We start from the raw sequence: 12,964 nt of genomic DNA on the forward strand, positions 1-12,964 counted from the left end.
GTGGGGGAAGAACTAACAAGATTCTAGGAGTCAAAAAAGGATGAGCCTTGATGGGTTTCCAATGTAGTTGTGATCTAGAACCAATGTCCATAGCATATCCATCCATCAGAAAAATCTGATTATATATCAACATTCTCTTGGCCTAAGAGTAGATACATGGATGGGTGTATTCTCCTCAAGGGCACTTAACATTCCTGTCCCTCATCACTTTCTGTGCCTCCAATTTAACTCACCCTCGGCCGGAAGAATCTGAATTCCAGGTGGAGGAAGCAACCACCTAACAGCGACTCCCAACCACCAGCTCTTACAGGAAAAGACTGATAGGTCTGAGGACCTGGAAATGTAACACTCTTGGATTAAACAGGCATCGGACATCAGTAAGTTACACACCAAAGATAAATAAGCGTATATATAGTATATAATAATATAATAAATATTAAATAAATAGAAATATAAAATAAACGTATATATTATATAATAAATATAATATGTATGTAACATTGTGCTACACGCTATTTATTACGTACTAAGTGTATGTATGCACAGCTTTTCGAACAATAAACATGCAAAGGAGTTCAACTTCACTGTTTTAAATGATGCAAATTAAAACAAAACACTTTCTTTTTGCCTATCAGATCAGCAAAAATGGGAAACAAATGTAATATCCAGTGTTGGCAAGGCTGGAGGGAAAATGAAAGCATCTCATTCTCTGCTAACATTGGTGGAGGGGGCTGTAAAATAACAAACTCTTCCCCCAAGAACAATCTGGCAACAGTTACCAAAGCCTTAAAAATCTGCCTATGCCCAGAACCAATGCCACCTCTAGAAACACAGCCCAAGGCATTTTTAGAGACGGAGCTTACAGATGAATGTGCCAGGACACACTGTCCACGGCAGCAATACGGATAATGTTCAAAAAAACCAAACTGTCCAACAAGAGGAAATGGAATCAATCACGCACCTCTTTGCTTTGACACCTGTTCTAGAAACACGTTCTAGGGCAGAAAAAGAGTCAGACTCAAAAACTGCGTTCAGAATGGCAGTTTTGTAGAAAATCCTCAATACAAATCTACGCACGTAGTCACATGGGAGACTGCAGAGATGGCCATTAGGCTGTCAACAGTGATTATTTCTGGGCGGAGCAGATTATCGATGATTTGGAGGGTTTTTTTTTTTTTTTTCCTTTTATGTTTTCCTGGGGTTTCCAAGTTCTCTACATTGAACCCATAGCTCTCGGGTCATTAACTCAACGGCGCGCACATATCTCATCGTCAGTGCCCGGGGCGGACTCCTCTACTCCTCGGGTCTCCCGTGAACCAAACACGACGGCCCTTCCTTGTCCAGCCCACAGTGGGCTGACGACCACGACCTTCCACAGGAGGCCGGGGACACCGCGTTCACGCCTCGCCCACGCGTGGCAGGCCGCACAGACGGATTCGGAGCCTCTGCCAATCAACGGGAGGGTGTCCTAAGTTACACGGGTTTATCCCAGTGCGGGGTGAGCTGAGGTCACAGATAATCTAATTAGGGAATTTCCACAGAGGAGGCACAAAATAAAATCGTGACAAAGGTCAGGGTATGGCAAGAGAGATAAGAGGGAGACGGTGGGGGAGAAAAAGGCAAAACGTGCCCAGGGCCGCGTCTGTACCTGAAGTCTAGTCAGTAAGATGCACAGAGCTCGCCCGGGAAGGGGCCGCGAGGCTGTGGCCCGGGCTGTCTGGTTACTCGTGGGGTTTCTAATCAGTGGCTGCAACACCGTTTTTAACAAGAAAAAAAAAAAAAAACATTCAGAGAAGAAGTGTACAGTTACCCAAACGTGGCTGGGCCAGCGCGGTGCTCGGCTGCACACCCGGCAGAAGGTGGTAGTGAGCACACGCTTCGGACACCGCACGGACTCGTGCGCTCGGTACCAGAAGCTCGGGAGCATCTCACGTGCTATGCACATTATACCAGAAGAGTCCCCCCGGCAGGAAAAGACCCCAACACGGTGGTGTGGCCAGAGCGGGCAATCGTGAAGTGTTCAAAGGCACAGATGCCTCCGGTGCCTTCACAGGCCGCCTGTAGGGTCACTCGTGTCTGCGATCTACGGGTAAGGAGACTGCATAAGGCACTTAGAGACTTGCCTGTCCTTGGACTATTGCTCCCATTACAACTTTGTCGAAGCGGAATTTCAGAAGCAGAGAGGTTAAGGAGTTTGTTCAAGGCCCCACAGGTACAAAGGGGCAGAGCCAGGCTCTGAACCCAGAGCACCCGGCTCCAGAGCCTGGGCTTGAGCATCCAGATGGGAGGCCGCTTTGCCCTGGCGTCGGAGTGACTGCCACGTCCCCTCACATCAACAAAAGCTGGCTTTAATTCCTGGCTCTGCCCCGTCCACCTCTGTTGACGATAGGCAAGTGACAAGCTTTGGGCAATTTCCTGTACAAGGAAGGAATCAAAGTGGTGCCTACTTTGAACCTGTTGGGCTGTGGCGAGGGCCAAGTGAGTTAATACATTGGAAAGTACAGAGAATGTCATCTGGATTATCGTAAGCCCTCAATATAAAAATTATTATGGGCCGCAGAGCCATTCAAGGAAAACTAGGAGATGCATCATCTGTGTCCAACGAGTGAGGCAGGTCCCTATGCTAACAGGGCAGCAGAGAGAAGACAGGGGTTCCCGCAGGTGGGGCAGCTGAGGGTGGGCGGGACGAACCACTGGGGCCGGCCTCACAGGGCCACGGTGTCCACAGGTGCCCAGAGACAAAGCCGGCTTTCAGGGGAGGGCGCGCTGCCTGTCTGGTCACGTGTGGACTGCACTCGGGACAGCCAAAGAGGACTGTCTGCAGGTAACAGGGAGCCGGAACACCAGGTTCAGGAGGGGGCTTCGCAGCTCCACACACATCTAGAAAGTGTGCCCTGCCTCCAGGATGCTGAATGGATGTGTGGGTAGATGAGCAAGCCGGGAGACAGCCAGCCAGCCAGGAGGCCGCTGCACTCCGGCCTCCAAGGGTCCAAGGGCAGGGAATGGGGGAGTGTGGTCTGGGATGAGCTGGGGACAGATCAGGCCTGGAGGGCCCGACACCCCCGGGTGCAATCCCCAACAGGGAGCCCGTAGAGAGGAGAGCGAGTCAAGGCCAGGAACTTAGGAGATGTCCACGATTTGTGGGCAAGAGGATGAGGTGCCCTGAAGGGGGTCAGGAAGAAGCCAGGACTTCCGCAGCAAATAAATGCTATTCCTAATACTGGGGATGAGCTGGAAATGGAAAAAGAAGTAAATGAAGATGCCAAAGGGAGGCCCAGACCCTGTTCAGAGACAACACAGGAGAGAGGAAGGGATTTGTGGGGAACCTGAACATCCTGACTTAAACCCCCAGGACCTGAAGAACTCGTGGAGGGAGGAGAGGGTTTCAGAGGGTCTGGGAACACCTGGGATCGGCTTGGGGCCCCCTGAGGAGAGACAGGAGGTGGTAGGAGAGATGGAGCAAGGATGATGGTCATGCCAGGCTCAGACATGCTGCAGGACACCACCTCCCACCCCCCCACGGGCCCCCACATGATGGAAATGGCAGAAGGAAAGCCCCTCCCCAGACTTCCTCACTTCCCCACCTGTGTGGGAGGGTAATTCCTGAAACCTGGACCACTTTCTTCTCCTTTCTTAATCAGAAACCTCCTAATGAAGCCCCACACACCACTGCAGATGTGGTTCGAATACATTCCAGGTTTTGGCTTGTCTTTTTTTTTAAAGTACAGATGCCATATTGTCGAAATTCACCACGTTCAACCTGCATTAATTGCTTTAATGGGTTCTGGAAAAGCAGCCACCTTCTCTCCCTTCTCATCAAGGCCCCTGGGGAGCCCAGCAGGGAAGGATGCTGGGGAACAAGGACGGGGAGGCAGCTGATCTGGGCGCCACGCGGTCACACACTGGCCTCTGAGCCGTGCACCTGCCCTGCCGCCCCACATTTCTAAGGGAGGTCGGGACATACAATTCCATCCAATCCCTGGACTTTATGACCGCTGTAAAACAAAGATGCAGATGCCAAAATCCAAATAGGAGCAATTACATTTTTAAAGAAACCCTGTCTGTGTGGGAATATTGACCACATTTAGTAAATGACTCTGCAATTCAAGCAGCTACAATGCATCAAGAGGGCCCTGAGCCCCACTCTTTTCTTCCAAAGGCACCTTTTTTCTTTTTTTAGACTAAGCAGGCACAACAGAAGACTTTCAAAGCCAAGAGGATGCAGTCAATAACATTTTTCATTACAATGCCTGCAGTGGGACCTCCGCGGTCCCCTATCTCTCAAACTTTTGATGTGTGACAGCATCAATAACCTGTTTGTGAGGGCTAGGAGCCAAGTTCAAGGGGGAGGGGAGGTCTGTGTCACAGAGAGGCCAAGGGAGCTGCTCAAGGTCACAGCCAAGTAACACAGTCAGATGAACCCATCTCTAACCTCTTGGGTACAGACCTCTCTTCCCTGGATTGTCCAATATATCAGCTGACCTTGCACGTCTAGAATCACGCTCCAGAACAGCTAAGGATGCGGACAGGGTGGGTCCACCTCTCTGGTCTGTGGATAAATGTTGGGGGTGGGGGCAGAAACCAAAGGAAGGTGGTGAGCCCCAAACCTCAGTGTCACTAAGACTTCCCTAGGGAGCTTGTTCATCCTCGGGCAAGCTACATTTCTGACGCACCACTTCCAGAGTATCTGGAAACACCCTTTTAGATGTCACTTGACTATGTTCTTCCCTGTAACCCGCAGCTTTAGAATCTGGTGAGGAAGACATCCTGGGACTTGTTTAGGGGAGGCTGAAATATCTGCTCTGCGTTCAAAGTTGAGAGGATGCTGATATTACGAAAATTCAGGTAGAGAGGAAAAATAACTAAGAAACCAGCTGCCAGCTGAAGCAAAACCACAGCCAATTTAGCAGAAGGAACACAAATTCTCAAAGGGGAAGGAGGTAAAGAGGTTGGGGACTGGAAAAGCAGAAAAAAATAAATTCACTTGTGCTTTCCCGATAGAGGATAATGCAGCTTTTAAACGTACGCATGATGAGCAGGAACGTGGCCTTTACCTGAAGTGCAGGGGTTTCTTGAAACCTGAACAGTGCTGGGTTTTGTCTCTTTTTTTTTCTTCTTTTTAACAAAACACCAGAAGATATATCTCACCCAAAATTGGTTCATTGATTGCTTCAGAATGCGTAAATGATTCTATTTTGGAATCACAGACACAGGCTGCAGAAATAACCCACTTCTGGGAATGTGGTTTTAAAATTAAGAGCAAAGCAACAAATGAACTAACCGAAGAGGTCTTGGAGGGTGGACTGGGCCGCGGAGGATGGGAAAAGCTCTTTTCCCAGGCACAGAACACGTTGTTTTGTTTTGTTTTGTTTTGTTTTGTTTTAAAGGCCTCTTGCTAAAGTAGTGTATAGAGTTTCCTATTTACCAGTCTTTGTACCTATGAAGTCATACGATTCCATACCCATCCCGGGAGGGCAAGTGGGAAATGGCTATGCCTAGTTCACAGCTCCAAAGACTGAGGAATCCAGAGATGTCATGTGATCTGCTCACAGCCACACAGTCAGCTTCACGGTAACGCACACATCAGAGCCGATAGTGCTCCTCGATCTTCTCCCCCAGCGCCCGCTGCCTGCCTTGCAACACGTGGCCTTTCTTCAGACATCACACCCGGGAACCGAGGAATCCTGAACTCGCCAGCACCGCATTGGATGCAAGCTCATTCCATGCCTTCGGCGAATGTTTATTAAAGCGCCTACTGTGTGCCAGGTACTGTGGAGGTGCCGGGCCACGTGAGGGAGCAGAGCAAGGCAGACCAAATCTTGGTTTGCGTGGAGCTTATTTGTAGTTGGGGAAGGCACAGGACAAACAAACGCGGTGAAATGTCCTTCTAGCAATGACAAGCGTGCTGAAGGTAATTACAGCAGGATAAGGGGATGGAGCGGGGGCCTGTTTTGGAGAGAGGGTGGTGGTGATGAGGCATGTGCATGTTACAGCACTTAAACCCCTTGGTGACCTGCGGCCACGGGTGGGTCTGTACCCCACCCCCACGGCTAACCGAGGGCAGGGGCACTGGTACTCTGAATTCCGAGGACCAGCCACCAGCCTGTGTGCCGGATGCTGCTCAGAGCTCGTATGGATGAAAGGTTCCCACGTGGACAAGCTGGGCTAACACATGCCACCTTCCCTTGATGCATGGCATCAGACTCCCCACTTAATAAAATGAAGCCTTTGGATGGTTCCTAAAAGGCTCCTGAATGTCAGGCACAAAGTATGACATCTGCTTGCCTTCCAGCAGGGGGCCTGGCGGCGGCGTCTTCCAGAACACTGGCTGCATAACAGCCGGTGCTGGGTCCCAGGCAGGAAGGTAGGGGAGAAGGGTCCCACTTGGTTCCTAATCCCAATGGTGACGCCGAGCTAGTCAAATGTCTCCTCCTGGACCATGACCTTCCTGGCCTCCCTGCCTCCCCTGGAAGGAGAAAGCACCGGGCACACGGGAGGCACTCACTCACTGACGCCAGCCTCTGACGCCAGCCTCCTCTCTTCCCAGTAGCGTTCCAGTAAAGCAAAGTTCAGACACAAGTGCACTGGCCCCATGGTGCTGCCTCCCGCAGCTGACGCCAGGAGAGCACAGGAAACAAATGGTCTGACTCCTGTTCTCTGCACCCTTTGCCACCTGCCCTGCTGTAAAAGTAAAATGACATGTCTGCAGCACGGGAATCTTTAAAAAGCAGCCCCCACCCTGCGGCACAATTACAAGTCTGTGTGAGCTGCATGTTAACATCAGATTCTTGCTTGGGGGTTTAATAAAAAAATAAAAAGAAAAATTTAAAAAGGAAGAAAAAGAGTCGGTTTTGAAAGATTGGTATTTCAACCTCCAACCACCTCCAGCCGTTAAATGTCATTCCTTCTAATCAAATTCTCCGGTCCTTGCTGGGCACTAGTTTGGGATCCCTGAGCAGTGGAGACCAAACGCTGCCCTTCCAGGCTATGAAAGATCCTTGCTGGAAAGCCAGTTGGAGCCTAATCTCCCCACGGATGCCTGCTTCAGTGCAAAGCCCTCTGCAGGGCAGGGTGGGGGGTGGCGGGGTGGCAGTGTGGGGGGTGGATTATGACTCTGGAGCTGATGCACATGGTGCTGGGCGCATAAGCAGACAGGCCTGTGAGGGGCTGCGTGCGCATGACAGGTGCGTACAGGCTGTGTGCCGTGTGGCGGAGGTGGAAGGCAACAACGCACACAAAATCCAATTAGTCGGGGGTTAAAGGATCATACTTATCTTTGCAGCTCCATCCAAATGATGAATCTCTGGCAGGTAATAAACAACGCCAGGTTTGTGGCAAGAGAAAAGTGACAGAAAAACAAGTAGCTAACACTGGGGTAATTCTCTATCTCTTTCGTGTCCAGCTTAAAGTCAAGAGGCAGGAATCTTCTACGATAATAATATCAATTCCTAAAAAACAAAACAAAACAAAACAAAACAAAAAAACAGAACAAAACTAAGGGCATTCTCTTCCAGCCGACAAAATGCTGCTTTTTATTTGGAGAGGAAATAACCAGTTGAAAAAGGATTGTGTCCTACCCGGGCACTGTAATTGTCTAAAACCCTGAGTATCAGCTTGGGCCACATAAATAAATAAGATTAAATTAAAGAAATGGACCCTCTCAATGTACTGCATCACGCTCTGGATCCAGCAAGCAAACATCTATTCAGCGAAGAGCTTATTAATAGTGAGCTTTCAGCATGTCACTGCTGGCAAGGCCCCCAGGACCCAGGAAAGAGGACAGGGCCAGAGGAAAGTCTCTGCGTACCCGTGAACACATTACCCGTGGCTTCCAAATTGGAATACACTAATAACACCAGTGGGAGAAGCTGCATTTCAGATACAAAGTTGCAAGTGGTAATAATCTATAATGGCTTCAGCTAACCATGTACAACAGGAAAATGACAAATGTGTCATTTAGAATGTGCCGGGCTAAATGCAATGACTTATATTAATACGGACAGGTTCTTTGCGGGTCATCATGCAGAGGGAGGGAGGGTGTCATAACTCTGATTAAATGAAAGGGCCACTGTTTTTAACTTCTGGAACGTTTCAAAGTCTAACATGCCCCTCGGATGCCCCCGGGGGGGGGGGTGCCGAGATTGTAATGAAGCCATTTCATTTTCATCGAGATGAAGCACACACATCCACACACACATCCCAGCAGCACCCCGCTACCCCGCATCCCGTTACCCGCAGAATTAGGGACTCGTGGGGCCAGCGGGTAAGTGAATGGGATTTTGAGGGCTCCCGGGGCAGCGCCGGGCCCGCCTCCATCCTATGCTCGTCTTCTCGCGGACTCCGGAACGGCTCTAGGGTTGGTGTTCTCGGGCCCAGGGAGGGCAGTCACGCTCTCATCATAACAGGGTGCAACCCGTCAATCTCCTGATTTAGTGGGAGGCTACACAACCGCGCCAAGATCCTCATCGCCCAGTCCTTAGCCAGCGTTCCTAACTCTGCCTTAAAGGAAATCGGTTCCAAAAGAACAAGAAAACACCAGATTAAATATTCTAGATGCCTTCTGCATAGCACATACGGATCAAACCACAGATTTCTCAGAGCCCAGAAGGGACCCTGGGCAGCCACTGGCCCATCCAGCCTTGGGCACGGAGAGGGTCGGTGACTGGCCCAAGGTTACACAGCAAGCGTGTGGCAGAGGCCCAGTGCAGCATCCCTGGTCTGTGGGCTCCTTGGCTAACTTACCACGCCTTTTTGGCTGAAAAGCTTTGAGAGGTCTACTTTATTATTATTATTATTATTATTATTATTATTATTATTATTAGATTGGCTCTTGTTCATTCAAGATAGATTTTTCAAAAATCAAACATTTCAACATAATTGCAAATAGTAAATGGCTTGCCTTATCTGGACCTGTCACTGTTGATTTAGCAAATAGCCTTCAAGAGAGGGATGGGAGCCCCCTGGAGAGAGGATCAGAATCCTCGCTGAACCGCTCTGTGCAACAACGGATACCTGATTTGTAAGAGAGAGAAGTGGAAAAACTTTGTATGTTCAAGCTCCTCTGTTCCCTGGGAGGAGGTGACCCTCTCTGATTCACGAATTCACTGATTCCTAAAATTTAATTTTCTTTGTATTACACACACACACACACACACACACACACACAAAAGCTTTCCTTTGGGAAAGCTCCTTGTATCTGCAGAAGAATAAGGTTTTGGGATTGAAAACACATCTCAAGGACCAAAACAGAAACAACCGAAGTGTAGACTGACAGATGAAGAAAGAAGGTACACACAACGCACACACACAGACACACACGCACACGCACACGCAGTGGAATATTATTTGGCCACAAAAAAAATAAACGAATTCTGCCCTTTGTGACAACATGGATGAACCTGGACACTACACTAAGTGAAATAAACCAGACACATAAAAATAAATGCAGGACGATCTCACTTACATGTGGAATCCAAAATAAGCCTAACTCACAGAAGCAAAGAGCAGAGCAGTGGTTACCAGAGGCCAGGGGTGGAGGAAACAGGAAAATGTTGGTCAAAGGGTAGACTCTCAGTTAGAAAATGAGTAAGTGCTGGGGAGGATCTAATGCACAGCCCGGTGACTATAATTAATAATTCTGTATTGTATGCTTGAAATTTGCTAAGAGAGTACATCCCAAGTGTTCTTAACCATAGAAATAAAATAACTGTGTGAGGTGATGAGTAATTTAGCTTGACTAGGGTAACCCTCGTACAAGGGACAGGTATCGCAAATCACTACACTGTACGCCTTAACTATACACAATTTTTATTTGCCACTTCTACTTCCATAAGGCTGGGGCAAAAATAAACAGACGAGTAAATTAACAAATAAAATCACACCGAAGAAGAAAGAAAACGTGTCTTGTGCTAAATGCAATGTGGCACATGGAGCAGAAAAGACAGAAAAAGCGGTGATACTCGAATCAAGTCTGATGTTTGGTTGAGAGGAATGTAACTTTATCAGAAAACCCCTGACACGGTGCCCGACAGCAGTGTAGCCAATAAAGAGGGCCTGGAAGTGGAGAAATCCGGGTTAAGGGCCGTTTGTAACCAGCAGAGAGGCCAGGGCCTCTTGTGGCTCTCGGTTAAGGGACTTAATGCCCTCACTTTTGTGGAGATGTGTCAACTGCGCCGGGTGTTCTAGGCTGTCCTGAAACTGCCTGCCCATCCTGCAACCCGGAGGTGCTCGCAGAGGCCACAGAGATGAGGTCCCGCCTCCTCCGTTTTAAATTCCACCCACGGAAAGTCTGTTCTCCTGTCCCCCTGCAGTTAAGGTGACACAAAGCAGTATTCATTTTGCCTGTTGCTTCTGTAGGTTGCAAAGGGGTGCGTTCCGGGCAGGCTGTGTCTGGCGCTGGCTGGAAGAAGGGCACCCCGAGGCAGGAGCTCCTCCTGCCCTGGCCAGCCCCTCCGTAGGAAAAGTGACAGTTGGGGACACGGTGGGCGTGGGAAAGTGGGTACTGCTCAGCTCCCAGGGCTCCTGCCCCCATCCAAAGGCAGTTCTGCTCCTCTGGGTGCTCAAAAACCATGCCATGGAGAGTTTGCGTTTTACTGGAGCACCTAAGGCCCGCCCTGAGTCACAGAGTTAGGGGGAGCAAGGTGAGCCTCCCTCCTTCAGGGAGGCTCAGACACGCCATGCAGGGCAACACCCACCCTGGAGGGCCGAGCTGAAGCTCCCGCCCCGGCAGCTCCTTCGGCCCCTTGGTGTGTCTGACGCTGGGATGCAAACCGACAGGTGAGCCTGTGTTATTAACGTCCAGGTTACCTGAGGCCTTTCCAACGTCTGGCACCTTGTGACGAGTTAGTTTGCCACTAAAGAAGATTGCCACTAAAATTGAATCCACGTTTATAACTGACCATTTGGACCAAGTTATCTCTCGAGTATAAATTTATCATCTGGAAACTCTAGACCTTTTAGGGCCAAAGGCTAACAGACTATTTCTTTATAAACATATGGAATGTCAGATAAGGGGAAAAGATTGATACTGGGGGGAGGAGAGAGAGGACAGACGCATGGAAATGCACAAGAACCTCTGTCTGACCACAGGTCACCGCATGGGGCCCAGGAAGTAGCCCTGGACCTCTGCGGCCTGGCCACTTCCCAGCAGCCAGCAGGCCCTCAGCCGGTGTCCTGACCACCTGCACCGAGGAGGACTCAAGGCATGGACAAAAGGCGTTGGTAGTGAGAAGCTGGGTCACAGGATGCCCTAAGCCCCTAGGAAGCATTTTCCCTGCACGAGCTGAGTATGTCACTGTTTTTTTTTCCCCCCAAATCCTTTACTTCCTGTACAAAGGTGGGTGAAGGCCAAGGTGGCGTGTAGGTGTGTGTGTGCAAACACCCCCAAGGAAGGATCCTTGAGTCCCCATGTACACCACGCTCTACCCATCTCATACTCCAACTGGTTGCCAACAGCCCTAGGCGTGAGATTAGCAAACTCCAATCTACTTTAAACAGCTTGATTAAATCCCTAGGAGACCGCTGTCGGGGGGTTATTTTTCTCAATTAACAGACACAAAAAGCGCAACCACTCTCAAGGGGGTGGAAGATTTATTCCTGACATTCGGGCAGGGGCCTCCTTTCCAACAAGGTTAGGGACACCGGGCCCAGTCGGCTGCCCCATTTTCCAAGCGGAAGACCCAGGGGTCTTGGAGAGGAAACGTGTCTGGTCCCAGGACACACAGCCTGGGACACACAAACAGCAGAGCCAGGTTAGAGCTCTAGGATCTAACTGTGGATCAGCAGGGCGGCCTCCTCGGGGGTGGGGTGCTACAACAAAACTTTCTCTCTTTCAGGGGCATGAACCCTACCAAAGGAGGAGAAGAGCAAACAGCACAAATGGAGAGACACCGCTGATCACTGAGATATGCCAAGAAGGGGTCCTTACCTTTTTTTCTTTAAATGCTCATGAGAATCCCTGTGCCTTTTCACGCTACATTTGTCTGAGTATTTGACAACATCTGCCTCCCCCCACACTGCCAGCCTTTGTACCCCCCACGGAAGCGGGTCCACGCCTGTTTCCCCCCCCCATCACCGTGTGGGCACCGCAGTGCCCGGCATCTATTTGCTAAAACCAAACAAAACTAGACGTTCCTGTCTTAAAGAAGCGTTTTAAAAGATAAATAAATAAATAAGGACGTGGCCCAGAAAGACCAGGTGAACCGCCTACGGCCACGCACAGGCAGGGAGCTCCGGTGCCTCGGTCCCCGCCCTCCCCTCCCCGGCGCAGCCTTACCTTGACCGCCTCGGCGTGGGTCACCCGGGCCAGGGACTTGTCGTTGACGCGCAGAATCTGGTCCCCGACCCGCAGCCCCTCCTTCTCGGCCAGGGAGCCCGGCTCCACCAGCGACACGTAGATGCCCACGCCGTGCTCCGCGCCCCCGCGGATGCTGAAGCCCAGGCCCTCGTGGGCCCTGGCGCGCCGCAGGCTCACCAGGCGCACGTCCCCGGGCCCCGCGCCGTCGGGGCCGCCCCAGGCCGGCGGGCGGCAGGAGGAGGAGGCGGCGGCGGCGGCGGCGGCGGCGGGCAGGTAGAGCCCCTCGGCCGTGTACTGGTCGAAGAGCAGCTGGTCGGAGCGCGGGATGACCAGGCGCAGCAGCGGCAGCAGGCGCCGCTTGCCCGGGCTGTCCAGCAGCACGCGCAGGGTGCGCACCAGGTCGAACACGTTGCGGCGCGCGTGGTAGGCGTTGAGGCAGTGCGTGAACTGCTCGCGCTCCGCCTCGCTCAGCAGCGCCGTCAGCGCCCGGTGCAGCTGCCGCACGTTGGCCGACAGCAGCCGCAGCCCCGCGCCCGCGCCCCCGCCCGCGCCCCCGCCCGCGCCCCCGCCCGCGCCCCCGCCCCCGCCCGCCGCCGCGCCCGGCGAGCCGCTGCAGGACGAGCTCCCCGACAGGCCGTCCAGCTGCGCCTTCATGGCCCCGCCGAGGCC

General features: G+C 51.4%; 1 protein-coding gene and 1 long non-coding RNA gene across 6 annotated transcripts in view; one reads left to right on the forward strand and one right to left on the reverse strand.

The window, feature by feature from the left end:
* WHRN (whirlin) overlaps positions 1-12,964 on the reverse strand; it is an 82,836-nt gene extending 69,872 nt beyond the window's left edge. For all 4 annotated transcript variants that reach the window (XM_077913056.1, XM_077913055.1, XM_077913054.1 and 1 more), the window contains exon 1: positions 12,275-12,964. In XM_077913056.1, coding sequence (XP_077769182.1) covers positions 12,275-12,949 — 675 coding nt within the window. In that variant the 5' untranslated portion in view covers positions 12,950-12,964. The remainder of the gene's footprint in view (positions 1-12,274) is intronic.
* LOC144321796 (uncharacterized) lies at positions 4,381-11,953 on the forward strand. 2 transcript variants are annotated; one of them, XR_013387310.1, is made up of 3 exons: positions 4,381-4,530; positions 11,089-11,285; positions 11,835-11,953. It is a non-coding gene; the product is annotated as an uncharacterized LOC144321796 (long non-coding RNA). The 2 variants fall into 2 exon arrangements; XR_013387311.1 differs by lacking the exon at positions 11,089-11,285.

This window comes from Canis aureus, chromosome 10 (genome assembly GCF_053574225.1).
Source record: "Canis aureus isolate CA01 chromosome 10, VMU_Caureus_v.1.0, whole genome shotgun sequence".
Lineage (NCBI taxonomy): Eukaryota > Metazoa > Chordata > Mammalia > Carnivora > Canidae > Canis > Canis aureus.